This window comes from Psammomys obesus, unplaced genomic scaffold (genome assembly GCF_907164565.1).
Source record: "Psammomys obesus unplaced genomic scaffold, mPsaObe1.curated_primary_1811, whole genome shotgun sequence".
In the NCBI taxonomy this organism is placed as follows: Eukaryota; Metazoa; Chordata; class Mammalia; order Rodentia; family Muridae; genus Psammomys; species Psammomys obesus.
This window is the reverse complement of record NW_026587216.1, coordinates 27,924,286-27,951,614: the sequence shown is the minus strand read 5'-3', so window position 1 is coordinate 27,951,614 and position 27,329 is coordinate 27,924,286. Positions and strand designations below refer to the sequence as shown.

The 27,329-nt window shown below is 38.7% G+C and overlaps 1 protein-coding gene across 3 annotated transcripts in view; it reads left to right on the top strand.

The window, feature by feature from the left end:
* Positions 1 to 27,329, top strand: part of CUNH8orf34 (chromosome unknown C8orf34 homolog) — a 375,048-nt gene that overhangs the window by 330,388 nt on the left and 17,331 nt on the right. For all 3 annotated transcript variants that reach the window (XM_055603373.1, XM_055603372.1, XM_055603371.1), the window contains 2 exons: positions 10,486 to 10,533; positions 17,022 to 17,115. In XM_055603373.1, the coding sequence (XP_055459348.1) occupies positions 10,486 to 10,533; positions 17,022 to 17,115 (142 nt within the window). The remainder of the gene's footprint in view (positions 1 to 10,485; positions 10,534 to 17,021; positions 17,116 to 27,329) is intronic.

Here is a 27,329-nt window from a genome sequence, read left to right as displayed (position 1 = left end):
GGATTGTTCCTCCACAACAGAGATAAGAAACATCATGTCTGCAGTGCAGGAGATCCTTTGTGTCATCTCTTGGTGCCACCACGTCCTGTGATTAAAGTCAATGAGAAGCTACAACAGCTTAATCTAAGCTGAATGACAAAGAGAACAGACCCTTCAGGAATGAAGGTATGGGCTCCTCTTCTAGGAAAAGAGCAGAGGAATACAGAAAGGGTACGAGAGGAAGGTAGTTATAAGTACCAGCTAAGGCAGGTGACTGAACCCCGGGTTATAACTGACATGAGTATTTCTGTTGTGTTAAGAATGTGATTGCAATACATATTTGTATTTTCTTCCTCAATTTCCTTATCATGTAATGTTACTTTATTACTGTTACAAGAGTCATTACTGTCATTACTGCAAGAGCAAAGGACACCCAGGTAGCAGCTTACATACATGACAAGGGAGGATAGCAAGCCATGGTGTTGAAATGACAGATAATAATCAGTTCTGTTGTCAATTATCCAGTGCCCACCACTGTGATTTACTGAAACGATTATTATTTTTTCAGTCTAACATATTTTTTTTATTTTTATTCTCTTTATAACCCAAACCTGAGTGATTTGGAGAGTTCATTTGACTTGTTTCATATGATAGATGACAAATAAAAATATCCGGACCAATAGTCTTTCCATTTATTTGAGGAAACCACAATACAAATTCAAGAAGCATCTAATGGCAAGGAATAAGGAAGCACATCATACTTTATACCTATAAAGAAGCAGAAAAATACATCTGAGTACACGGCAGAGATAGACATTTAAAACTGACTACATTTATTGTGTGTTGGATAATTGTCACCAGATCTTAGGTAAACAAAATTACACAAAAGGCAAGCTATATGAATAAAACTAAAGGAAAGAAACCAATCGAAATTTTCTACCAAAAAGAGGCCTTAGGTCCACAAGCTCAATGGCCATTCTGTGAAGAGCTTAAAATTAACAGTTTTCTCCAGAATAGGCTGGGTGGTTCGCATCATTATCAGAGATAGTACATACAACTTAAGAGATGAAGTACAGTGATGAAGGATGTGGAGGAAGTTGCTTACAGAAGGCATCTTTATTATCATATTCCTCTAACTGGGGATATTGTTGTCTAGATCCTATCAGTAGTAGAATCTTGAACTTCTGCTTAAAAATAGTTTACTCCAAAAAAAGAATGTAGCCTGTATTTGAGAAACAAACCTGATGTTTATCGTTCATTCTCCTGGGGAAAAATGAACTAATTTATCTGTTCATGAATTTCTGTGACATTATGGTTTTAATTTCTAAGACTTCCCATTTGATGGCTCGCAGGATTCTCTTTTCTGGAAGTGATGTCCTACAAATTACTTGGAGTTCACTTGTCTGTAACACTAATAATTTGCATGTAAGTTTATTGTAAATACTTGTTGGTCTGGAAGCAGCGAAAATTAAAAGAGGAAAACAACAATATTACAAAAGCGAAGTAGACTTGGTGTTCAAGGACAGCATTAGATCAAACTCCATGTCCAAACCTTTACTTTGATATCATGGTTGACTTCCTTCCATCTTCTAGAGAGACCACAGGCTGTGGACTTAGACCTGACTGCTCCTCCACAGTTTCTTAGTCTCAGGTTCTTAGTTTCAGGTACAGTGGAGATGACAGCGTGTCAGAATGGCTGTGATGCCTGAGTGAAGCTGGACATGTCTGCTGTGTAGTGAGTGCTGGGAAAGGCTCTTTCCTTTTCCTTCATTTGGACAATGTAGCCAAATCACATCTGTCTTAAAACTTTTTCACTGCCTTCTCCCAAATTAAATTCAATATGATTTTGACTCTAGGTTGCTGACTAGCCCTTCTCCTTAGCACCAAACTCTTCATTTTTGAAGCTCAGGTTTGGAATGCTGGGAGCAGCTTGAGCTGTGTAACAGGAACTGTTTCAGTTTAATATTAGAACAGGGAACAACTTTTTCCTTGGTGAAGAGCACCTTTCATAGCCAACTGCCCTCAGATTTAAGGCACTCTTTCCTGAATCTGCCCGATCCTATCTGTATTTTTTTTTATTGGTCTAACCACAATGTCTACTCATTCTGATGGAAAATTCTGTCTCCCTGAATATCTCGCCTGCAAAACTTAATATGGCCCCATGAATTAAGAAAGTACTTTGTTTTTCTTTATTTTTTTAAATCTTCGTTTAGTTATGCTCTTTCAGTAATAATTTTTCCTGATAAGAAAAAATAAAAGGAAGGAAGGAAGGAAGGAAGGAAGGAAGGAAGGAAGGAAGGAAGGAAGGAAGGAAGGAATCCTTCTTCAGGCATCCCTATGTAGTCTTATTTTTCATTTCGTCTTGTCTTCTTCCCACACACCAAACCTAAAGATACTGCTGTCTTCATCAGCTAACTACTATATAACCATCAATGATATACAGCGTATGATTTTCACAGTGACCCTAGAGGACATGGTTCTGTCATTATTTACAGGTAAGGAAGCTATGATTCAGGCCTAGGAGATTATGTGAAGAAGGGGTTGAACATTTGTTTGTGTGACCCCCACATGAAAGCCTGATTTCTCATCTGTCTCATATTCTTCAAGAACAGTCCAGATCCAGGCTCGCTCTGATGATCAGTTTATATCAACCCCACATTAAACAGAAGAAACAAAGGTCAGGGGTGGGTAGTGAGTGGGTGCCCTGGTGTATATGGACCACCTCACCCTGCAAATGATAGCAAAAACTCTAGCAGCTTTTCTGACTCACTTGGAAGTCACTTTGCTTGGGCAGTTCTTTATACTTCTGTAAATTTTCCTCCAGCAAGCCACAGTTCTGTTAGTGATGTTTATTGGAATTAGCTATCAATGTGTAAAAGGTTATATCATCCATTCTTACATTTTATTTATTATTTGATTTGCAGCTTACTCTATAAATATTCTCTATGGACTACCTATAATGGAAAAATAATCCTTTTTCAGAGAAATGTGTTAAGGATTAAAATGAATTTTTTACTTTAATCGTACTCCTGTATTGATAGCGAGAGCAAGGCTCCCTTTTTTGTAATCCCAGCCCTTGTGAAGGGAAAACAGGAAGAATGTAAGTTTGAGGTTTGCCTTGGCTACGGCTAAGATATTTTCTCAAAACAGACAACAAACAACTCCTGTTTTCTTGGGCCCAGAACTGTTCACAAGTTAGTTAAAATATTGTTTCTTACTGTTTTGATTACTCTTTCCTTTATGTTGTACATTAAATAATAAGCAGATGTATTTGGCATATGAAATTCATGTTTTTTTGCTACTAAATGCAAAAAAAAATCAGAGAGACATTAAAAATAGCAAACACAAAATCAAGTTTGATGTACGTGTTAATAGAACTGTTTCCCTAAACGCAGAAAAATATCTGATGATATTATTTACCTAAAATATCAATCACAATTTAAAATAAGAACAACATAGACTGAGAACCCCAGAGACAGTAACCCCTGTTATCTTAGAAGATTTTATATTTCACGTATCAGTTTTCCTCCACATTCCCATTTGAGTCTCAGTTCAGGAAGCCAGTCATTTTAGCCATTTGGTCATTTTGCAAGGCACAGGTTAATTTAATTTTAAAATAATACATGGTGTGTTTGGTTTGAATTATGAAGCTCACATTCATATTTTAATGACCTTTAACAATTTATCCAGATACTTTGCAGATTCCAAAGTGACATCTATTGATTTTTTTTTTAAAGCGTAATGGAAGAGAATTTTAAAGGTTTGAAGATTTCAAAAAGTAAAAATTCAAATTGTCAACTGGTTTTTATGAGGTCAGTGCTATAATTAGGTTACCCACAAGATTAAATTAGCACACCAAGAGTGTTTCTCCCTCTTCTAGATATTTGACTGACATTTACCACTTTACACAGACCAAAGGCTTGGGGACATGATCATGAATAATACCCACCAACAAGCACAGCATGATAATATCTCATCCTAATGTTTTACAGCTTTCACTTGGGTCTTTCAATCCATCTACAAAATACAGGTTAACATCAGAAATACATCTCTATTTATTTTAAAATATATTTTGTTATAAAACTTAGTAGGTATACTGAAAAATTCCTGAAATCAAATACTTGCTTTAACTAATCACCAAGAGAAAACCACAGAGGTTAAGAACTTGAACTTCACCTGACAGCTATGGCCTGCACCCTGCTTAGAGCCTGCTCCTCCTAACATAGGTTCTAACCCGTAGCACATAAGTTTCCAATGTAAAAGATTTTTCCCCTAGAATGCACCTCTGGACTCTGTAGCTGACCTTTGTCATTTTTAGGGAATCAAATATTTCTTTCAACTCCTTTGCTGGAAATGTCTCATCTGTCTCTGCTTTTATGTTATAGCATGCCTGCTAAAAGCTATAAGAATATATTCTTGAGATATAGCTGTATATATATATATATATATATATATATGTGTGTGTATATATATAAAAAACAGATATATATATGTATATATATATATATGTGTGTATATATATAAAAAACAGATATATATGTGTGTATATATATATATATATCTGTTTTTTATTTGTATATATTTCTAGCTTCAAGTTCTCCATTCTCCATATAGTTGGTCTTCCTTGCCTATTTTTAATGTTTCTTACTTCACCTAAAATGCTGTCTTTTAAAAAAAGACCTCCTTTTAATTTTTTTCTTAAATTTTAACCTGAGAAGGTGTTCCCTTCTCCAAGGGGAAAATATTTCATTCAAATAAAACAGGTGTAAAAATGAGTCACATCTTTTTACTCACTCGTGGAGGTCACCATGCCCCCAGATACAGAATGTATCATTCCTAGTACACCCTGTTTTGTTTTCATTGCATCAAAGGAAAGTGAAACGTGAAAATGCTTTCCCTACTTGAGTAGCCATTTTTAAAAAATCAGGAACAATGAAATGTTTTAAATCCTTTAAAAGTGAACATTCTCAATAATAATCATTATTCTCATCATTGTCCTTGCTCATTTCTATTATTGTTAAATGAACTCTTGAACATGACATCAAAGACTTGGAAGAAAGATGTAAATCATTTTCATTTAGAAGTTGGTTATTTGCGTAGAGATTGAATATGTCTTTGTATCCTTCTTTAAACTTTTTAAATTTCATTTTTATTTTTCATATGTGTGCATTCTGCCTGAATGCATATATGTTCATGCAGTGTCCCAGCAGAGAAGAGAAGAGGGCACTGATGCCCTGCAACTAGAGTTCCCGGAGGTAATAGGTATGTGCTGGGAACTGAACCCAGGTCCTCTGCAAGAGCAGCAAGTGCTCTTAACCACTGAGCCTCCTCTCCAGGCCCCGTTTTCTTCTTTCTTAAGTGCAAGTTGGTTAAGCCTGAAGTTATTCCTTCCTAGAGCAGACACATCCTGCTATACTACTCACACTCATAAGCAGAGTGAATCACAATCTCAGTGTTCTTATAGCACCACTGGTTTAAGTTGTTTTTTTGATTTTTGTTTGTAGTTTTAATCTCAGTCATGCTAAAGTGCTCAAGTATCTTCTCCACTAAAGTAAAGTACTATTTGTGGGAAAAGATGTTCTGAGATTATATCTATCCATACAAGCACTGGAAATTTTTCAAGACATAAATTTCACACATGGCATGAAAGAATGTTGAGGCATTTACACAGAAGCAGCATCTGTTCACAGATGCAAGTGTGCAAAGTTCAACAAACACACCAGTGACTTCACAGGCCTCTGATCTCACCACAAGGTGCCAGGTCTGGACAACCGTGTTAATTTTCCACTCATCCTGGCTTATTGTCTTGGGCAATAGTAGCCATTGTCTGTAGGGTCTGCAAGCTCAAAAAGCAGAATTTTACTCTCCTCACCTCCTGTAAAGATGGCGCATTTACTCTGCGTCATGATGCAATTGGAGTGCAGAGCATCAGCCATGTCCGCATCTCTATGACAGACACTTGCTGTATAAAAAATTAGGACCCAACACACTGCTAGTAACCGTCCATCTGACAATGCAGCAAGCACTGCAGGGCCTGTGATCTTCAGTGCTTTTCCTTGTCAATCTCATGGTCTCATGGGTTTGTTCTATTGTGTCTTAAACAAAATTTTCTCTTATTTCTGAGACCTTCTTAGCCAGCTTCGATATCCGGCTAATTCATTAAGTCTTCAAGACTGTGTTTGAAAATAATTTCAAGCATGACTCTGCCCGTTGCCTTCGTTTTGTATGTGCAGTGACTACAAAGGTTCTCTATAAATCCGCTTTATCAGTGACTGCTTAGTAAAGAGTGGAAACCCGAATGCTTTTTCCTCTTAGCTTTTCCTCTGGCAGCTTAATGTTACATGTGTCAAGGAACTTTTGTTCTTGATTCTAATTATCTCTTTGTTCTCCCGTGGCAAACTTTTTATAATAGGGGTAAGTCCTTGTTCAACTATTTATCCTGACACCTACAAACATCTGTGACTCCCACTAAGTGCTTGGTACTTCACTGGAATAAATGATGATGACATTTGATGTTTTGCTTGGGTTTAGGAATGGCTTGGCCAATCCCACTGATTTCCAATCCCTCTGTGGTGAGAGCCAACTAACTCAGGAACTTCTTTTCTTTTTTAATTTTAATTTCTTTATTCATTTTATATTCCAGTTCTAGCCCCCTCCCTTCTTTCCTCCCCATCCCTTCCTCCCTGCTTCCCCTATTCCCCCTCCCTTATTCCTCAGGGAAGAGGACTCATCCCCTACCCCAGCATATCAAGTTGCATCAGGACTGAGCACATCCTCTTTCCCTGTGACAAGGCCAGGGAAAATAGATGAAGAGACTCACCATCAAACATTGGGTAGAGCGCAGGGAGCCCTGTGGAAGAGTTGGGAGAAAGACAGAAGGACCCAGAGAGGACAGGAGCTCCGTAAGAAGACCAACAGAGTCAACTAGCCAGGGCACAAAGGGGGCCTGTGGAGACTGAAGCACCAACCAAGGACCACGCATGGACTGGATCTAGGCCCCTTACTCAGATGTAGCTGATGGGCAGCTTGGTCCTCATATAAGTTCCCAAGCAAGGGGAATAGGGGCTGACTCTGACATGGACTCTGTTGCCTGCTTTTTGATCATTCATGCTTAAGAAGGCGTTATTAACCAGGCCTTAAGAAGGCATTTCTGTGCTAACATTATTGCTTAAATTTATTTGAATGAGGTGAGAAGCAAGAACATTTAAATGAAGTGGGGCTTTCATGAAACTTTCTTTGAAGGAAATTAATACTAGGTATCTTAGAACTACACTCACTGATGTAAATAAATATCCCTAAGGAGAAAGCCAGTCTCCTGGCTTTGTCTAAAAATTAATAAGCAATGAATAAAAATACTTACTGATTGAAGCAGTTAAAATGCAAATGAAATGAGGAAAATATAAATTTAGTTCTGCTATCAGAATATTCTATATTACTAAGAATGTCTCTTCAAATGTAAAGTATCTAAGATGGTGATAGACACTGTCCTCCTTAACAGCTTATGTGATCTGGAAAGGCCCCTTCACTTCAGCCTCACTTTCTCCAACTTTTCCTGAGTTTGCCATATATTTTCTGGTACATAATTAAAACATTTTTTTATCTCAACTGTGATTATATTAGAAATTCATGGTAAGTGAAACTGTGTTTCAGCATGCTTTCTTTTGTTTTTGTTTTTAAAGGCATAGTCTCCATATACCTGCCCTTTCTCTCCTTCACATGCCCCTTTCCTCCTCTTCTTTATGCCTTTTACCCTCTTTGTTTTACAAGGGAAATTGCATTTGGGTCTTTTTGATTCTTTTCTAAAAGGGGATTACCAAAACATTATGCTATTAGGATGACTCGGTATTAAAAATACCAGTTTTTAAACCTAAGCAAATGTTGACTGAAATGGATAGATATATGCTATGAAGGTGTTTTATTTCCTTAGCATCCCCAGTGTGGGGAAGAGAGATACCTCATTTGAAAAACTCGGAAGAAAATGCTACAGACATGTGGAGCTCAGTCCTTCACTTGGTTCTTCTTCTAACTCTGAAAGTCAGACCTCTACCCCTTGTTGCTGCCTCTGTTCACTTGGCCACGGGCACATATGTAATCCTTTCCACTGAACACGCCTTTTCCTGTATTATCAACAAGACTCTAATTTTATGCTCTTCATTTACTGAACCCATGGACTCAGTTGTTTGTGGGTGGGGCTTGTAGCCAGATTCCAGTGTGTGAAACAAGTGATGTGTGGGTTCTCCAGCCAACCTAAATAGTGGAGACAGATTCTCAGAGAATGATGCTATTTATTTGGGACCACAGAGCATTGTGATGGGAATGCATGAGCCACAGTAAACTTTGGTGTATCAACAAGGATGAGGCAATGGGACCTCTTTAAAGGAAAAAGAGAATAACTTCACTAGTGTTGGAGACCCCTGGGGGACTTGGCACCAGCTCATTAGTGAAGGTGCTGTTGCCAGGCCAGTGTTCTGTTGGGACTCTCTTGTGTGGACTGTTGCAGTTTTGATGATTGTTAGTTTCTTACATAAATACGTGGACATATGGGAGGTATGCCGAGTATAGCTTGTGTGTCCAGTGAAACATTTCTTCTGAGCACTTGAAAATCCTTTTCATGGACAGGAAGGCATGAGTCCTTCCCACTTCCCAACTAGCCAGCTTTAACCCAATGTCAGCCTCACAAGAACAATTTTATATCGTCTTCATCTCCTTTCACCGTCCTTTTCTATGACATGGACATTCAAAAATTTGGCACAGTTGAAGGGGCCAGGGTGTCAAGAAGCCTACTTTATTATATGTTGATTCTTGATCATCAACAAAATCCTCTGTCGTCACCAATTCTTGGCAGAAGATTGTAGTCATCTAGACAAATTGGGAAACCATTGTTTTCTAGCTGGAAGCAATAAAGTCCCATCAGTGAGCAGCTGGTAACTCTGAAATTGCACTTAATGTCCTCCAGTGTTCAGAGATCTGACATGCAGGATTCGCACAATGGCCACTTAGCATATTTATCATCAAAAGCAATTTGCCAGCTTGTCCTCTTTCTCTTGGCAACTGAGGTGAAAGGGAAGATAATTAGCCATGAAAGAACCACACTAGAAGGGTCTACAGGATTCTTGGGTTAGTTGTGCAACTAATGAGGTATTAAATGTTCAACGTGGGAACTCTAGTTAAACCCCTCAGTTTTCAGAGGTTTTGTTTGAATTTCATTTCTCCAAATAGATTATACTTTAAGAACATAGGACTATCCTATCCTTTTGACTGTTTTATGCATTGAAAAACCTCGCAAACTTAGTAGCATTTGGAGACTCTTACACTGCAGTATACTGGTGTGTGTGTGTGTGTGTGTGTGTGTGTGTGTGTGTGTGTGTGTACACTAGTGAAAACCATGATTGGGGAAGAAATATTACCATATTTATCTGTAATGTTTACATTTTCAGGAATATCAGCCTATTGCTCCTAAGTTAATTCATGATGCTTTTATTTTCCTGTAGCCTACTGTTCAGAACAAGAAAAAAAAAGCCATAAAAAAACAACACTCCACCAAAGAAATTCTCATTTTTAAAATCAAAGTGAATTTAATTTTTTACGATAAATATCTTTTAATCACAGTGAGGGGGGAGAGCGTCAGGCTGAGCGCAGTCCCAGTGACGCTTTGCTTAGCTCTTGGGTTCACTTATCTCACTCCACTCCTCCAAGCTCCAATTTCTCAACCTATAAAATTGACCTGGAGATATCTTGTCCTTAAATTGTACTTTAAAGAAGCCCACAACAGTCCTATGGGGTAACATAGATGAGGGACCTTGAAAAGTCACAAAAGATACTGCGAAAGCGCCATTCACATTTAGCTATCTTTCAAACACATATGGTGTAGTAGAATTTATTATCTCATGACATCCCAGAATTTATTTCCAAATGTCCCTGCTTATACAGTCTAAAAATATAACTTATCCAAACCAACAACTTGATTGATAGTTTAGAATATATTTCATTTGATGCTTTAATTTTTTGTGATCTCAGAGTCATTGGTCTCGAGTGTTCAGTGATATACTAGCAAAACACACAAAAAAATGGAGAGATGGCTAAGCACACCCTAATATGTCTAGAAATACTCAATGCAAAGAAAATAATTAGTAATATATACTCTTTTCAGAAGGATAGTCTTAAGTGCAGATGTTAGATCTTCCTGAAAATTTATAGCACATGGAATTAATGACTTCATCTAATTTTAAGAACATAGTTAGAAAGTTAATACTAGGAACTTTCAGAAACCTGCCTAGCATTCTTTAATAGTTAATAAGCTTCACTGACTGACTGTTTACCCGAGCTGAAATGTACTTACAAGCTATATCATTGTTTGGAAAGAAATGCAAATCTCCCTCAGACAGTCTGAAGTTGTCAAAGTGACGAGCTCACAGCCATCATTTGCATGGGTCAGGGAGATCTCACTGCCCTCTACACTGTTCTTTCTTTCCCTTCTGACTTTTTCCAACCTCTGTTTGCCTCTAGGAAGAAGCCTCCAGTACAGGACACTCTTTGAAATCCTATGTGGAAGAAGTGAGTTTTAAGAGGATCTCACAAACATAACATACCACCAGTCTAGCATGTGAGATGAACCACTCACCTGGGCTTTTCTCCATTTATCTTCTGGGTTTCTAATACATATCTGTTCACTGGCTATGTTTAGAAAAGTACAATAAATAATGTTATCCACATCGCTTTTGTTCCTCATGGTGGAGAGAGACTTTCTAGCAGTCCAGTCATCCTGAAAATGGAGGAGAAAGTGCGTGAACCTAGTGCTATCATATGTTTTCATTCACAAACATTTGTTGATATACATATAATGAGAAGCATATGTTTTGTTGTTTTTTTTTTTTAACTGGGGTGAGCAAAAACAAAAGGAAGAAAAAAAAGAAAGACACAATCATGACTTTTATTACAACAAGAGTACTCATTCATAGGCAAATGCTTGTCAGGGTGCTACTTGCTGTGCATATTAAAATGTAAGGCACATTCTTGGAAAATGCCTTAGATTCTTTGTGTATGTGTTTGTGTGTATGCACGCGCGCGCTGGTGTGTGCAGATACTGAAGAGTGTTCCGTGTCAGAGACTGACAGGCATATGGAAACCCTCAGAACTATTGAAGAGCTCCTAAGACCTGAAAGAAACCCGTGGTACTCACTAAGAAAGCATTGTGAATCCGCTGAAAGAAAAGGCAATTCAGGGAGAGGACCCAATATTTTGGTTTCTCAACAGGAACCAGTGTGCTTCTCCACTTCTTCCTAATTCAAGAGTCAATTAAAAAAAAAAATCCCACGACTCCTGAGCACACTATGTAGCTCCTACTCAGGATGGTACACGGATACTGAAATTCTCACTTGCTTCCCAATATCATTAGGAGAGAAATGCAGAGTGCACATTCTCTACATGCTTGCTTATCTACCCAGAGATAATTGGAGCTTTTCAAAAAGCACACGAAGGAGTAACAAGATGGTAGGGCGGAAATAGCAGGGAAATAGCAGGGAAGATGTTCAGGTTCACAGACATCCAAATAACAGGGCAAAACATGGTAGGATTACAACATGACTCCTAAGTTTCAACTTAGTGAATTTGACATAAAGACAAGGTATTTGAACAATTAATGTCCCCCCAGAGATTGGGGACTTTGTGGTCACTTAAGCTCTTGATCCCAGCCTCACTAGGTATGGTGGGGCTGGGCAAGACCCTTCCACAGAAAGGCTGGGGATGCCTCTGGCTTCTGGTCTAATGCTGTGAAAGGAAGTCGTTGGGGCTTGTATGGGCTACATACCAAGGACAGGCATGTACCGATGAGTTTTATTTTGTTACTTGTGCCTTCTGATTAGAAGTGCTTTGAAGATATTCCTGCTCCAAGCGAGGTTACATCAGTATCAGCTGGTGGCTGGTTGGAAAAAGGAAATCTTAGGATTCACCCAATACCAAGGACTGTGTCTTCATCTTGCTAAGCTTGCAAAGGTCTCCATGGGTTGACAAATACCCCAAGCAATGAAAAACAGTTCTCTAGCTATTTTTTTTTTAAGAATGATTTCTAGATATTAAATGTCGGTGTTCTGAGTAGCAAGAGAGGTTCAAAGAAAGAGGATGACTCAAGGATGATATTAGGCTTTGCTGGCAGCAGGGATATCCAGCCTCTGTGGACCGAATTTCGAAGAGTTGCATAAAAGCATATTTATTGATTGTTACACAGGAGTTGTTTTCTGGGTAAACCGAGTTCCTCATTTGAAAGCCCCCATTCTAACCTAACACAACACCCAGAAGAATGGTATAGAAGGAGCCTGAGACACTGCCTTAAAATGCCCTAGTTACTGGTGGAAGATGGGGGCGTGGACACAGATATCCACACAGGGCTAGTAATGCAGAGAACTACAGATTCCAGTCAAAAGTTTGCGAAGCTTTTTAGAAAGCAGTCACGACTTCGGCAAGTTGGTGATGACAGAACAGGAACAACACAAGCAGTGTGAACTCACTCAGGGTGACAAGTGGCAGCTTTGCCACCTCCAAGGGCGCCAGCCAGGATTCAACTCCGGGAACACGGAGGCTTTGCAGACTCTTGGGCTTGGTTTGCCAGATGCACCATCTGAACAGGAGAGGGACTGACTCTAGGCAACACAGCGCCTCTGAATCGCTTACACCCACGCAGGCCTGTCTGGCTTCCCTAGGGTCACCCTCTGTGACCTTCGCTGCAAATGAGCTTCCGGCTAGATTTCTGATGGAGAAGGCACATTTGCTTGTAGAAATCAAATGATGTACATTTTGTTCTTCAGATGTGCTAGCTTTCAGAAAATCAAATTAACTATTTTCAAAATCATAGTTTATTCCCTTTAGGAACTTAGTCGACTGTATTCTGTTTTACAAAATAAAATCCTGTTTTTGCCATTGCGATTTGACATTGTAAATATTAGTTGTTAAATAAAATTCTTAAAAGCTTATGTTCGTAGCCCTTGTAGAAATATAAAGAGAAGTTGGGGAGATGACTCAGTCGGTCAACTGTTTGCTTTGTAAGTTCAAGGACAGCCGGCTGTTTCATCCCCGAAGCCATGTTGTTTTTTTTTTTTTTTAATTTTTTCTCTCAATTATGAGTTCTTTCTTTTTTCATTTTTATTAATTACAGTTTATTTACTTTGTATCCCAGCTGTAGCGCCCTCCCTCATTAAAACACAACACTTGAATGTGGTGGAGGAAGCGTGTAGCAGCGTAGCTGGGGAGGCAGCCACAATCTTGGCCCTTTGGGGCAGCCTCATCTGCTCGGTGAGCTTCAGGCCAGGGAGAGACCTTGTCTCAAAAAGATAGGGGGTGACATGTGAGTAAGGACACCTGAGGTTGTCTCAGTGTTCCTCCCTATATGTGTACCCATGAGCACACCCACAGAATCACACACACACACACACACACACACGAATACCTGTCAAACTTATAGAAACAGGAAATTAATGAAGAAACAAGGTACATGCTATAACCATTCAACGGATAATTCAATCACAGAAAAGAACAACTGAGGGATGTTAAGATAACATTAGAAAGAGAAGCCAGGAGTGGCAAGATTAACTTCATTTCCATAGGTTAACGATCACTCGCATTTGCAATGGATGCAGTTTGTTATCTACATAGACAAGGATCACTCGTGGTGCCCTTATTTTCTACAAGTTACAGAGAGTGAAATAGCTGGTGTCTCAAGGACTCAGACATCCATAGACTCAAGTGCCTAGAAGGGAATTCTGGGGAAGTGACTAATTTTTCATGGACTACAATGAGATGTCATTCTCTTCTCTGGGGAGGAAGTCATCAAGTAGCAAGGACTGCGTACCGCAGTGGATGCTTTCCCAGTGCGTGACACAGAAGAGCAATAGGGCAGATGTTTACATTTTCTGAAGTAGTTTGAATCATTTTGCACTTCCCTTCTCTAAAAGACAATTTATAACATTTTCTATGATTAATGTTATATATTTTTCCTTTTTTTTTTTCTCAGAACCTATTCATGAAAAGTTACAGCTCCCGGACTTATTAATTTTCTCTTCTTATATATTAATTGCTTTTTACTGTTCCCAAATAATTGGGCTACAGAAACATTATTTATCAAAAAGAAATTAATAACTTCATGCTAATCATGTAAGTTTAGAAGTGCTAAGAAGCAGCATTAACTTTGCTAACTAAACTGTATAAATGACTTAGAGGAAATTTTACTTTAATGGAAGTACAGAATTAATTCTCTGTCATCTGAAGTAGTCTGTGAAACTTTTCTGGAGCAGATTAATATTTTTATGTATGTCATGCTTTAAAAGCATTACATGTATTTGTTTGTGCAGGACAGAGGACAATGTTTAGTTCTCTCTTTCTTTTCATCATGTAAGTCCTAGGGATAGAATACGGATCATTAGGCTTTGTGGCAAATGCCTTTATCCATGAAGCTATTATATACACCATTCTTCATGGGCTATTGCTTTAGAGGGATTCTATGACTTGAGAGTTCAAATGAAACTGAGGTAGTGTTTCTGAAAACAACAACAACAACAACAAAAAAAAAAAACTGGAAACATTGTCAGTACATGATTTACGCGTTCATACCCAAGGGAAAGAAATAGTTAATTCAGAATTAAAATCTTCCTTTCAACAAAGGAACACTTTTTTTTTCCTTTAAATATACCGAACTTCTGTGGTCAGATGTGACATAAATTAATGATTTACGGCATTTTGAGAATCCCAAAATAAGCTATGCACGTGGAATACTGATTCTGCTCATTTAGAAAGCTCTTCTTCTGCGAGCACGTAGAGGGATCTGGTGATTCAGGACTAGTTGCTGCTCTTCACAGGATCCATGTCACTCATTGCCACCAGCCCTCAGTCCCTGGGTATTTGCTGCACTTAGGGCAAAAAATGTTTTAGAAAAAGGATGAATGGCATTTCTTCTAGAAGCAGCCCCGAGAACTTGCCCTTGGGAATATGAAAACATTTGTGCCTCACTGAGATAGAGCTTAACATACTGCAGAAAACTTTTGAATAAGCTTAGCAAGAAGGAACACACCAGCTATTGTTTTTGAAAAATGTTCAGGATTTTAACTTCTTGACCCCTTCAGAAAGAATTAGACACAGGTTGATGGGTGAGGTTCAGACGTACATTGCTCTCGTTCATCAGAGGTAGGCAAACTGGGGGCTTCTATTTCTAGCTCTTGTCTAGGGAGAGCTGAAGTACAACACTGAAATCCTCGGATAGGAATACTTGCTCTGTCTTCATTTCTCTGTGGCAGTGGAAAGTTTGCCACCATTTCTGCTTCATAACACTTGCAATAAACTCAGACCAGTCCAATGTGCTTACTCAGGAGCAAGGCATGGCATAGGAAGGCAACACATGATATTATTTAATATTTAGAACCACTGTGGAGAAAAACAATAAAACTGACTTATTAGTTACATCCTTCCTTATAAAGTGGATTTTAATATTTGGGACAAGAAGTTAAACAACAAAAATACCTTTCAAAATTAATAAACATTATTTTCCTCAGTTACTTTATACTCTATGTTTTAATTGAGGAGCTCTAGCCTTTGATTTCTCCTTAGAAAACTAAAACCATCTTTCATTTTTCCTTCTTTAAACATGGGAGAGTGCTTGATCTCCTTTGGGTATTTTCAGGAATGTGGTTTTCCTCTTTGGTACATCAAACATTCTGATATTGTATTTCTGCACACATACACACACACACACAAACACACACACAAGGAATTTTAATCACAATAAAGATATTTTCATATTCTCACACAGTCTCTTTGGGCAGCTTTGCAAGGCTAAATCTCATTGTTGACAAGAATTTAAAAATTAAATTTAATCCCAAGAATAAGCATCGATTTACATGTAAATTACATATTCCAAGATTGAACAACTTGTTTTTATGATAAATTTCCCTTCAAAAGCCCAACTAGAATCTTTCCCTTTCAACTTTCTGAAGAGCTAGAACCTAGGTATGGCCTGCTGGTGATGCACCAGGCATTTTCTAACCCACGATCTTCCCTCTGTCTATCCGCTCTAAGAGACTGGTACAGTCTTGAGCCTGAATGGTCATGTACTCATGTTTTGGGTGCTTTGTGTGGCACTAGCTGCTCTTTTAGCAGCTGTGGTCATTAGGAGGTGGGGCTGGTTTGGAGGAAGCAGGACACAGAGGAGCCTCTGAAGGCTAGACCCCATCTGGGGCTGCAAGCTGCTCTCTTTGCTTCCTGGCCTATCACTACACGAATAGTCACTGCTACAGGCTTCTGCTGTCATAGACCAAGTGACTCTGCCATTTCTTTACCATTGTGATGGGCTAAAACCATACAGCAGAGCAAACCATTTCTCCTAAGTTTTTTTCTGTGAGGTATGTTTCCACAGCAACAGGAAGAGTAACACAGAAGTGAACCTGAGAGCCTTGGACAAGCCAGGATTCCTCATCCCGGGGCAAAGACATTTTACTGTGGAACCCATGTCTCATTTGATAGGAATTTACATTTCTGTCCAAATCACAGTTTTGGTACACACACACACACACACACACACACACACACACACACACACAGAATCAAACTATTATTTTTAAATGAAAAACATTTTCAAAATTCTGTTTCTTTTGCTTCAATTATTAAAATAAGTGGCTTAATTTTAGTACAGTTTTAGTGTCACAGAATTATTGTAAAGATATAACATAGTACTTACGTTTCTCCTATTCAGATTCCAAGTAGTGTTAACACCTCACATTATTATAAAATATAGTTTGGGACATTCACAGTTGCCTATTGTTGGTCAAAGGGATCACAGTCCAGATTCAATTCTTACTGTCTAAATTTTACTAAAGAAGAATGTAACTTTCGAGTCAAGGGATATATGACATGAAAAGAAATTTAAGCTTCGAATACTTCTCTGCTTTGGGGAAGGTCTTAGGGCTTTTGAACACTCAGTTGGTGGAGACTGAACTGCTCAACAGCATTAAAATCTGTGATATCAACCTAGATTTTAATCTAAACTATTTTTCCTCCTCTGGCAGGATGAATCTTTACAGCAATTTCAGGTTGTACATCAGCCCTGGCTCTTGCCAAGTGACACAGAAAGTGAAGGAGTTGAAGCAGAGCAAGACAAACGTGAGTAGAGTCCATGTTCTGTGCCAGAGGGTATTTCCAAAACTCTACAACCACATTGTTGGGTATGCCACCATGGCATTGAGTAATCGACTATGGTAAAGAGGTTGAATTGTTTTTCTTGATATCAACAGAAGAAGGTCCAGCTAACATCTCCTATGTATACTATAGGATAGTGTTAACTTAGGAATATTTGAAAATTTCAACTTATCATAAGAGTGGGTAATTATTATACCTTTGTATCATAATCATTAATAAAATAGTTTTGGAACAAGGATCATGTAATATAGAAAAGGAAACTTCTAAATCTGGAGCAATTATTAATAAACTGAACACACACAGAAAAAAAACATACACACATGTGTTGAGATAATCACTTGTCAACTATGTAAAGGCTGTCTTTGAATTACTCAAATGTTGCTTTCTGTGCCAGCAGAGAGCTAAGAACAGGCTGGACTTTGGCACTGTTATTTTTGCAAAGTATCACCTATCTCAGTGTTTTGGAAACATATCCTCCATCACTTTCTGGTTGGCTTATTAAAGAGTTGAATGGCCTATAGCCATTCAGGAGAGGATAGGCGGGACTTTTGGGCAGAGGTAGGAGCTCTGGGAAAATATCAGGCATAAGAGATTCACCAGCCAGACATGAGGAAGAAACAGTTTCAGGGGCTAAGAGACTGAGGAAAGGTAACAAGCCATGTGGCAGAATAAAGATTAGTATATAGGGGGTCATTTAAGTTCTAAGAGCCAGCTGGAAACAAACCCAAGCTAAGATCAAGCTTTCATGATTAATAAAAGGTCTCCATGCCAACATTTGGGAGCTGGTAATCGAAGAAAGTCCCATTAAACACGCATGTAAACCCATTTCTCTCCCTTGCCTTTCCACACACTTAAATAGACATGAGCTCATATAATATAGTTTTGCTCAGTCATTTTCACCAAATTGTTTTGAAGCCTTTATGAAATTTGTATTTAAAAAACCCAAACAACTGTTGCAAATATTATATAGACAGGCTAAATATATGCTTTGAGTTAGTTTATTTATCACATCAAGCAAAAGTGTCTGAATTTTGGAAAACCAACAATCTTATAGAATGCTATTTGGTAACTGCCTCTGTGACTATGATAATGAACTAAAACACGAACACAAGAAAAGAATCTATAACAGTGTGTTGTAAGCAGTCCCAGCTTCAGACTTACTTTTTTCCCCCCTGAAACCCATACTTACAGTCAGTTTTAAGATTGGACTACCTAGTCTATCCTATCCACTTATCCTGTCGCTTTTGGCTCTTTAGTTCTTTGGCTTTCAACTTTTGTTGTTCTCCTTCTGGGCTGCGGGATGAGCTAGCAGGCCTTTTCCTTATGGAATGTCAGCAGAGCTAGCAGGCTTTTGGCTTTGGGATTTTAGGTTTTTTTTTTTTTCCTTCACTATGTGAGCTGAGTAGGAAGGTCAGCTGGGTGCTTTCTCTGTCTCTCTGAACTAGCAGGTTTTCACCAACCCCCACCTTCCCAGAAAAAGAAAAAAAAGTCTGGACTACATAGCCAAGCAATATAAATGAGATAAAAATCCTCAGAGCCTCGGTCATTTAATACCTATTATGTTTTTGCATATAATTTTGATTTTTTTCATCTTCCAATAAGGTGTAAATTAATACTTTGTTCATCTTATTTAGACATTTGAGAAGTCTCACAAACAGCAGAAGTATGGCTCAAAGTTCATCATTAACTGAATAAATGATAGGCAATTTTGGTGCATTCCAGCTTGTATAATAAAGAAAAATTAGATTTAAAAAGAAGTAGCAATGATATTATTATAAATATTATCTATAGCTATAGCACAATGTTAATACTGGATATGTGGCTTTATTCATGGATTTTGTTGAGTTGTGTATCAATCATTCTAAAGAAGGCCATTTCTATACTCTCGTAATCAGACCCTAGGACCAAAAATACTTGTTCTCAGCAATGCTGTATAAAGGGTGACTCTTGACAATGGTAAATTGTTTGAAATAAAATCAGGGCTAAAAATAATTAATGTGCGATTGAAAGTAAGGATAGTTTTGAACAACTGAAAGGAAATCTTTATACCTTTTGATTCTAAGCAAGCAGAGCACTTGGTTTAGAATATTTTCTCTTCACTCTTTTTTTTTATTAACAAACTCTAAGCTACAGTATTAACAAACTCATGCCTACAGTGCACATGTATGTTTGGATTTCTCAGATTATAATCCAAAGCCACTAAATAAATGAAGTACAGAACGCAAAACTAGAAGCCTTATGCATTGCAGAGGACTCTGATTTCTCTGTTTTTAATACATTTCTTGGTGATTTTTCTTCTAAAAAATGGTAACTATTGCAAAGAGAAGTTCACTTAATTAGACGTTGTTTCGGTGTTGATATCATATTGGTCTTTACTTCTCAAGATCTTTTCTTTCTCTGATGTAGAAGTCAATTTTGTATGTAAAAATGAGGTAGATAAAGAAGACTAAAATCAGAAAAAATGGGTGTAGACAGAAACGAGGGGCAGATCCTTCACATTGAAGTTTAATGTTCATAAAGTCAAAGTTGAAATATCAGTCAGCTTTCTTTAACTATATCTTGCTTTTTTTCAAAGTGGTTTTATTTTTTTGTTTGTTTTTTTTTGTTTTTGTTTTTTAAGGGGATACAAAATGATCTTTGTGTAGTATAGTTCTGTGAACAGGGTTCACTTAGAATGTAAGTCCAAGCATTAGCACCATAAACTAACTAAAAACTACAAGCAAATAAGGAAACAAACAAAATGTCCAAACAAATCCACAAAACAATCCATGTGCAAATAAGCAAGTACCAGCCAGGCATATGACTCAACAGCTTTGATGCCAACGCCGTAGAGGTTGCTGGAGGATGTTCCTGAGCTTGTGGGCAGTCTGGAATACACTGCCAGACACAGTCTCAGGAAACAAATGATGGTCAGAATCGTACATAGATGCCAGCGTTGCTATGATGCATTAAGATGTCAGAGGTGGCTTAAGATTCTAGGCAGTCAGAGGAAGTCCTAGTTGAGGTCTAAAAATCAAAGAGGCACTCGTGTCCTTAGGGAGGGTTACTATATGATGCCCAACGCCTACCACAAGTCTGAACAACCCGTAATTTCCAGCTGTGGAGAAAACCAGGAAGTTTGTTTTGCAGGCTCTAGTTGAAAAGCAGTTATCCATAGGAAAACAAATGTTCAGGTCTCAACCTGGCTGAGTTTAAAGGTGAACACTGTATGTTATTAGGAACCTAAATTGGGATAGAAATTGACCTTTCTTAAAAACATTCACAAGCCCCTTTTCTAGGTAAATGAAAGAACTGCAATACTTATAAGCCATGAAGATTTGAAAATCAACTCTCTGGAGATGAGCTCTCAGACAGGATTTACAAACCCCATGAAAAATCACAGTAGCTCAAGGTCAGTTAAGTGGGAAAAACTACAAGTGTCCCGATCAGGATGCAAGGGAATAGGACCATACGGTAAACAATTTGAAGATACAAAAGAAAGCCAGAAAATCATCCTAAAAGTCTAAGGATGTTAAAAAGGTGGATATTTGGAAGATGAAGTCACCGTTAACTTGCTTCTACTCTCTGTCTCCTGTAAGCAAGCCAGGAGGGCTACTCAGCATTCAAGGGTCTGCCGTACACTGTCTTTTGGCCTTCATGCTTTCTGAGTACATGTTAGATGCCAGTCTTACTGGGGATCCTTTGAAGATGATGTGATCTTTTTTCTTTAGTTACTTCCAGGATTGTCTCCTGGGTTTTTGCCTTTTGACAAAGTCTATACAATTATGAACATCTTTTTAGATCTTCTCATTATCTAAATTAATGATTCTTTAATCTAGCAAGCTTATTTACTTATTTATTTATTTATTTTTTATTAGTTACAGTTTGTTCACTTTGTATCCCAGCTGTAGCCCCCTCTCCCACCCTCTCCCAATCCCACCATCCCTCCCTCTTCTTCTCCTATGCCCCTCCCCGAGTGCAATGATAGGGACAGTCCTCCTCCCCTTCCATCTGACTATAGTCTATCAGGTCTAATCAGGAGTGGCTTCTTTGTCTTCCTCTGTGGCCTGGTAAGGTGGTTCCCGCCTCTCAGTAGGAGGTGATCAAAGAGTCAGCCACTGAGTTCATGTCAGAGACAATCCATGTTCCCCTTAATAGGGAACCCACTAGGAGACTAAGCTGCCAGAGCTACATCCGTGCAGGGGTTCTAGGTTATCTCCATGCATAGTCCTTGGATGAGGTATCAGTCTCAGAAAAGACACCTGTGACCAGACTTTTTTGGTTCTGTTGCTCCCCTTGTGGAGCTCTTGTTCCCTCCAGGTCTTTCTATCTCTCCCTCCTTTTATAAGATCCCCTGCATTCTTCCCAAAGTTTGGCTATGACTCTTAGCATCTGCTTTTATATCCTGATGGGTGGAGTCTTTCAGTCTCTCTGTGGTAAGCTCCTGTTCTGTTCCCTGTTTCCTCCCTCTTCTGATGTCCATCCTGTTTGCCTTTCTGAATGAGGATTGAGCCTCTTACCCAGGGTCCTCCTTCTTGATTAGCTTCCTTAGGTGTAGAGATTTTAGAATGTTTATCCTATATTATATGTCTTGTATCCACTTATAAGTGAGTATATACCGTGTGCGTCTTTCTGCTTCTGGGTTACCTCACTCAGGATGATCTTTTCCAGATCCCACCATTTGCCTCCAATTTCATGATTTCCTTGTTTTTAATTGCTGAGTAGTGTTCCATTATGTAAATGTACCACAATTTCTGTATCCATTCCTCAGCTGAGGGTTATTTCCAAGCTTCTGGCTTTTACAAATAAAGTTGCTAAGAACATGGATGAGCATATGTCCTTGTTGTATACTTGAACATCTTTTGGATATATGCTTACAAGTAGTATAGCTGGGTCTGGAGGCAGCACTATTCCTATTTGTCTGAGAAAGAGCCAGATTGATTTCCAAAGTGGTTGTATAGTTTACATTCCCACCAGCAATGGAGTAGGGTTCCTCTTTCTCCACATCCTCTCCAGCATGTGTGTGAGCAACAGTAATAAAAACTGCATGGTACTGGCATAGAAACCAACTGGTGGATCAATGGAATTAAATAGAAGACCCAGAAATAAACCCACACACTTATGGACACCTGATTTTTCACAAAGATGCCAAAACCATACAATGGAAAAAAGATAGCATCTTCAACAAATGGTGCTGAACTAACTGGATGTCTCATGTAGAAAGATCTAAATAGATCCATGCTTATCACCCTGCACAAAACTAAAATCCAAGTGGATCAAAGACCTCAATATAAAAACGGACACACTACTCTTTGACCTCCCCACCTCCCAAGGGAGGAGCAGTACTATTAGGCCACAGAGGAGGACTTTGCAGCCAGTCCTGAAAATACCTGACAAAACGAAGTCATATGAAAGGGGAGGAAGTCCTCCCCTATCAGTGGACTTGGAAAGGGGCAGGGAGAAGATAAGGGAGGGAGGGTGGGATTGGGGAGGGAATGAGGGATACAGCTGGGATACAGAATTAACAAAATGTAACTAATGAGAAAAATAAAATTAAAAAAAATGGAAAAAAAACCCCAAAAAACGGACACACTAAACCTCTTAGAAGAAAAAGTGGGGAAGAGCCTTGAACTCATTGGCACAGGAGACAACTTCCTGAAGAGAACACCAACAGCACAGGCTCTAAGATCAACAATCAATAAGTGGGACCTCATGATACTTTTTTTTTTTTTTAACCATTGTTCATTCAAAAACTCTGTCCTTGATGTCTCTTTTGGGGATTCCAAAATGTATATATTCCTGACAGTGTTTCAAGAATTAAGTTACTATAATATTTTTGTTCCTCAGAGTACATAATCTCAATTGACCTATCTTTAAATTCTTTGATTCCTTGTATGTCTGTCTAGCTCTGCTATTGAACCCCACTCCAATGACTGTGCCTTCCAGAATTTTGTCTTATTGTCTTTTGTAATTTGCATCTTTTTAATGATAGTTTATATTTATCAAGACATCTTTCTCATACTTTTCCTTAATTTTGACATCACTTCCATAACTACCCAAATATAACAATTCATTATTGATTAAAGCCTTTATCTTGTGTGCCTGTCATCTAGACTTGCCTGAGTACAGTTTTTATTCTCTGCTTTATTTTGATTTGTGGACCCTAATTTTTTGTTTTGTAACATGTCACTCGTTTGGTTCTTTTTACTATATTATTTTGGGACTGAATACTTCAGCTCTCTTCAGTGACATAGGTAACAATTGGACAGCTATTAACATGTATTATTTACTTTTATGCCACGGAGACCAAAAAATCTGTAAATATCGCAAGAGAGTAAAAAGTTTATTTTATTTTACTGACAGTTTAAAGGCTTTTAGTCCACAATTGTTTGGTGTCATGTGTTTTAGCAAGATATATAGAGAGGAAATGATATACAGCAAACTATAACTCTCTTGGAGCTAGAACATCAGCTTTAATGTGATGTAGCATCTGTGAGAGAAAACAGCTGTTCAAACCATTGCAGACAGGAAGCAGAGAGCAAAGTATGACCCAGAGGGTGGAAATAGTCCTCACTGGCCCATCCCTAGTGACCATCTTCTGCCAGCTAGGCCAGATCCCAAAAGCTTCTAGATCCTTTCAAAATAGTGCCACCAACTGAAGGCCAACGTGAAGAAAAATGCATCAGAGGACATGAAAACATTAACCACTTTCTGTTCTGCTTACACAGGGCCAACAATTTAAGCAAAGGTTAGAGATAGTGCCCTATCAGGACCTTCCTGGAAGACATACAGATTTGCATATCTATGCAGCATACTATGTAAATTACATTCACCAAATTTACTCATCTTCGTCTTTCTTTCTTTCTTTCTTTCTTTCTTTCTTTCTTTCTTTCTTTCTTTCTTTCTTTCTCTCTCTCTCTCTCTCTGTCTCTCTCTCTCTCTTTCTTTCTTCTTCCTCCCTTCCTTCATTTCTTTTTCATGGTTTTCCTTGCTTTTTTTCTGTTTCCTTTCTCTCCCTCTCCCATTCCTCTCTTCTTCTTCTCTTAATCCTCCTCCCCTTTTTGATTTTGTTCCAAATGTTGTAACTGCTTTAGCCAGATGATGTTCACAACTATTCCCCTTGATTTGGGGTTGGGGGATGTTTTTCAAGATAGGGTTGTAGGATTGGTGAGGATCTTTTTCCAGTCTGTAGACTGCTGTTTGTTCTAGTGATGGCGTCTTTTGCTTTACAGAAGCTTTTCACTTTCATGAGGTCCCATTTATTTATTGTAGATCCTAGAGCCTGAGCTGTTGGTGTTCTTTTCAGGAAGTTGTTTCCTGTGCCAATGAGTTTACCGCTGTTACCTGCTTTCTCCTCTAGCAGATTTAGTGTATCTGGTTTGATGTTGAGGTCTTTTATTCACTTGGACTTGAGTTTTAAGCAAGGTGATAAAGATGAAACTGCATTTAACCAGGAACTGGAAACAGTCTAGATGTCCTTCAACTGAAGAATGGATAAAGATACTGTGGTACATTTACACAATGGAACACTACTCAGTCACTAAAAACAAGGAAATCATAAAGTTTTCAGGCAAATGGATGCATCTAGAAAAGATCGTCCTGAATGAAGAAACACAGACCCAGGAAGACACACACGGTATATACTTACTTATAAGTGGATGTTGGTCATACAGTACAGGATAGACATACCACAATGAACAGACCTCAAGAAGATAAGCCTGATGGGCATGTAAGGCTTCATGCAGGCACACTAGTTAGGGCAATGGGGGCTATCTCTGACACAGACTATGTTGCCTGCGCTTGGATCACTTTCCCCTAATGGGACTGCCCTACTAGGCCATAGGGGAGGAATATAAACTCAGTCCTCATGTGAATGGATGAGCTGCGAAGTCTGGGTATGGGGGCTCCCTATTCTGAGGAAAAGGGGAGAAGGACTGAAGGAGGGAGTGGCTTGTGACCAAAATGTAAATTGAATTAAATTAATAAAATATCTGTTAAGTCTTCCTCCCCTGCTATTGTCTGACTGTCGCCTATCAGGTCCCATCAGGACTCCCTGGGTTCTCTTTCTTTGTGGGCTGGTTAGGTCACCCAACCAGGGAAAAGTAATCAAGGAGCAGGCAACTGAGTTCATGTCAGAGACTGTTTCTTCTTTGTCTTTTTTAAATTTTTGTTTATTTATTTATTTATTTATTTATCTATTTATTTATTCTTTATTAATTACACTTTGTTCACTTTGTACCCCCCCTGTGGTTCTCTCCCTCCAACCGTCCTAATCCCTCCCTTTCTCCACCCTCTGCACAATGCCCCTCCCCAAGTCCACTGATAGGGGAGGACTTCTTTTCCTTCCTTCTGATCCTAGTCAATTAGGTCTCATCAGGAGTGGCTGCCTTGTCTTCTGTGGCCTGGTAATGCTGCTTCCCCCTCAGGGGGAGGTAATTAAAGATCAGGCCAATCAATTCATGTCAGAGACAGTCCCTGTTCCTATTACAATGGAACCCACTTGGATACTGAACTGCCATGGGCTACATCTGTGCAGGGGTCTTAGGTTATCTCCATGCATAGTCCTTGGTTGGAATAGCAGTCTCAGGAAAGACCCCTGTGCTCAGATTTTTTGGTTCTGTTGCTCTCCTTGTGGAGTTCCTGTCCTCTCCAGATCTTACTGTTTCCCACTTCTTTCCTAAGATTCCCTGCACTCTGCCCAAAGGTTGCCCATAAGTCTCAGCATCTGCATTGATAGTCTGCAGGGCAGAGCCTTTCAGAGGTCCTCTGTGTCAGGCTCCTGACTTGTTCCCTCTTTTCTCCTTCTGATGTCTAGCCTCTTTGCCTTTCTGGATAGGAATTGAGTATTTTAGCAAGAGTCCTTCCTCTTGATTAGTTTCTTTAGGTGTACAGATTTTAGTAGGTTTATCCTATATTATATGTCTATATGAGTGAGTATATACTGTGTGCATCTTTCTGCTTCTGAGATAGCTCACTCAGGATGATCTTTTCCAGATCCCACCATTTACCTGCAAATTTCATGATTTCCTTGTTTTTTATTGCTGAGTAATATTCCATTGTGTAGATATATATCTGTTTCTTCTTCTGTTACTAGGGAACCAACATGGAGACTGAGCTATCTATGGGCTACATCTGAGTAGAGTGTCTAAGTCCTTTCTATGAAAGGTCTTTGGTTGATGCATCAGTCTCTTCAGTACACCCCTGAGCCCAGCTTTTTTGGATTTGTTGGTGTCTTTGTGGAGCTCCTATCCCCTCCTTCTATCTCCCCCTTCTTCCATAGGACTCCTTGCACTCTGCCCAAAGTTTGGCTGTAAGACTTTGCATCTGCTTCCATCCCCTGCCGGATGGAGTCTTTCAGAGAAGATCTGTGGTAAGCTCTCATCCTGTTCCCTCTCTTCTGCTGCTTCCGGTGTCTATCCTGTTTTTTGTTATGAATGAGAATTAAACACATTCCCTAGGGTCCCCCTTGTTGTTTAGCTTTTTTAAGTTTGTAGATTTTAGTATGTTTATTTTACATAATATAGTTAATATCCACTTATATGTGAGTATATACCATGCATGTCTTTCTGGTTCTCAGTTACCTCTCTCAGAATGATCTTTTCTAGTTACATCCATTTGTCTGCAAATTTCATGATTTCCTTGTTTTTAATAGCTAAGTAGAATTCCATTGTGTAAATATACCACGATTTTTGTATCTATTCTTCTGTTGAGGGATATCTGGGTTATTTCCAGACTTCCCCTATCAGTGAACTAGGGGAGAGGAATAGGGGAGAAAGAAAGAGGAAGGGTGGGATGGGGAGATGAGGGAGGGGACTACAACTGGGATAAAAAGTGAATAAATTGTAAACATAATAATAATTAATAATAATAATAATAAGTTAGTTAAAAAGTTTAGATAGATATATAGCATAGGTAGTTAATGCTGCTCCCAGAAAAAATACCTTATTAAATAAAAAATATCAGTGCAATGCATGGTATATTTAGTCAAAGAGACACACTCTTAGATGGTCACCACAACTGTTTGTTAAGACTCTACGGCCAAAGATACCACATTCTTTCTTTGCAGGACATAGAGAAACTAAGTTGGAACTGACAGGAAAACTATTTTTCTGCTGTCTAGCTTGCAAGTTCCAGAAGGTTCCTTGTAAGCTTATGTGGTAGAAAAGGGATCAATGAACCCTTAATTCTATAATTCTAAC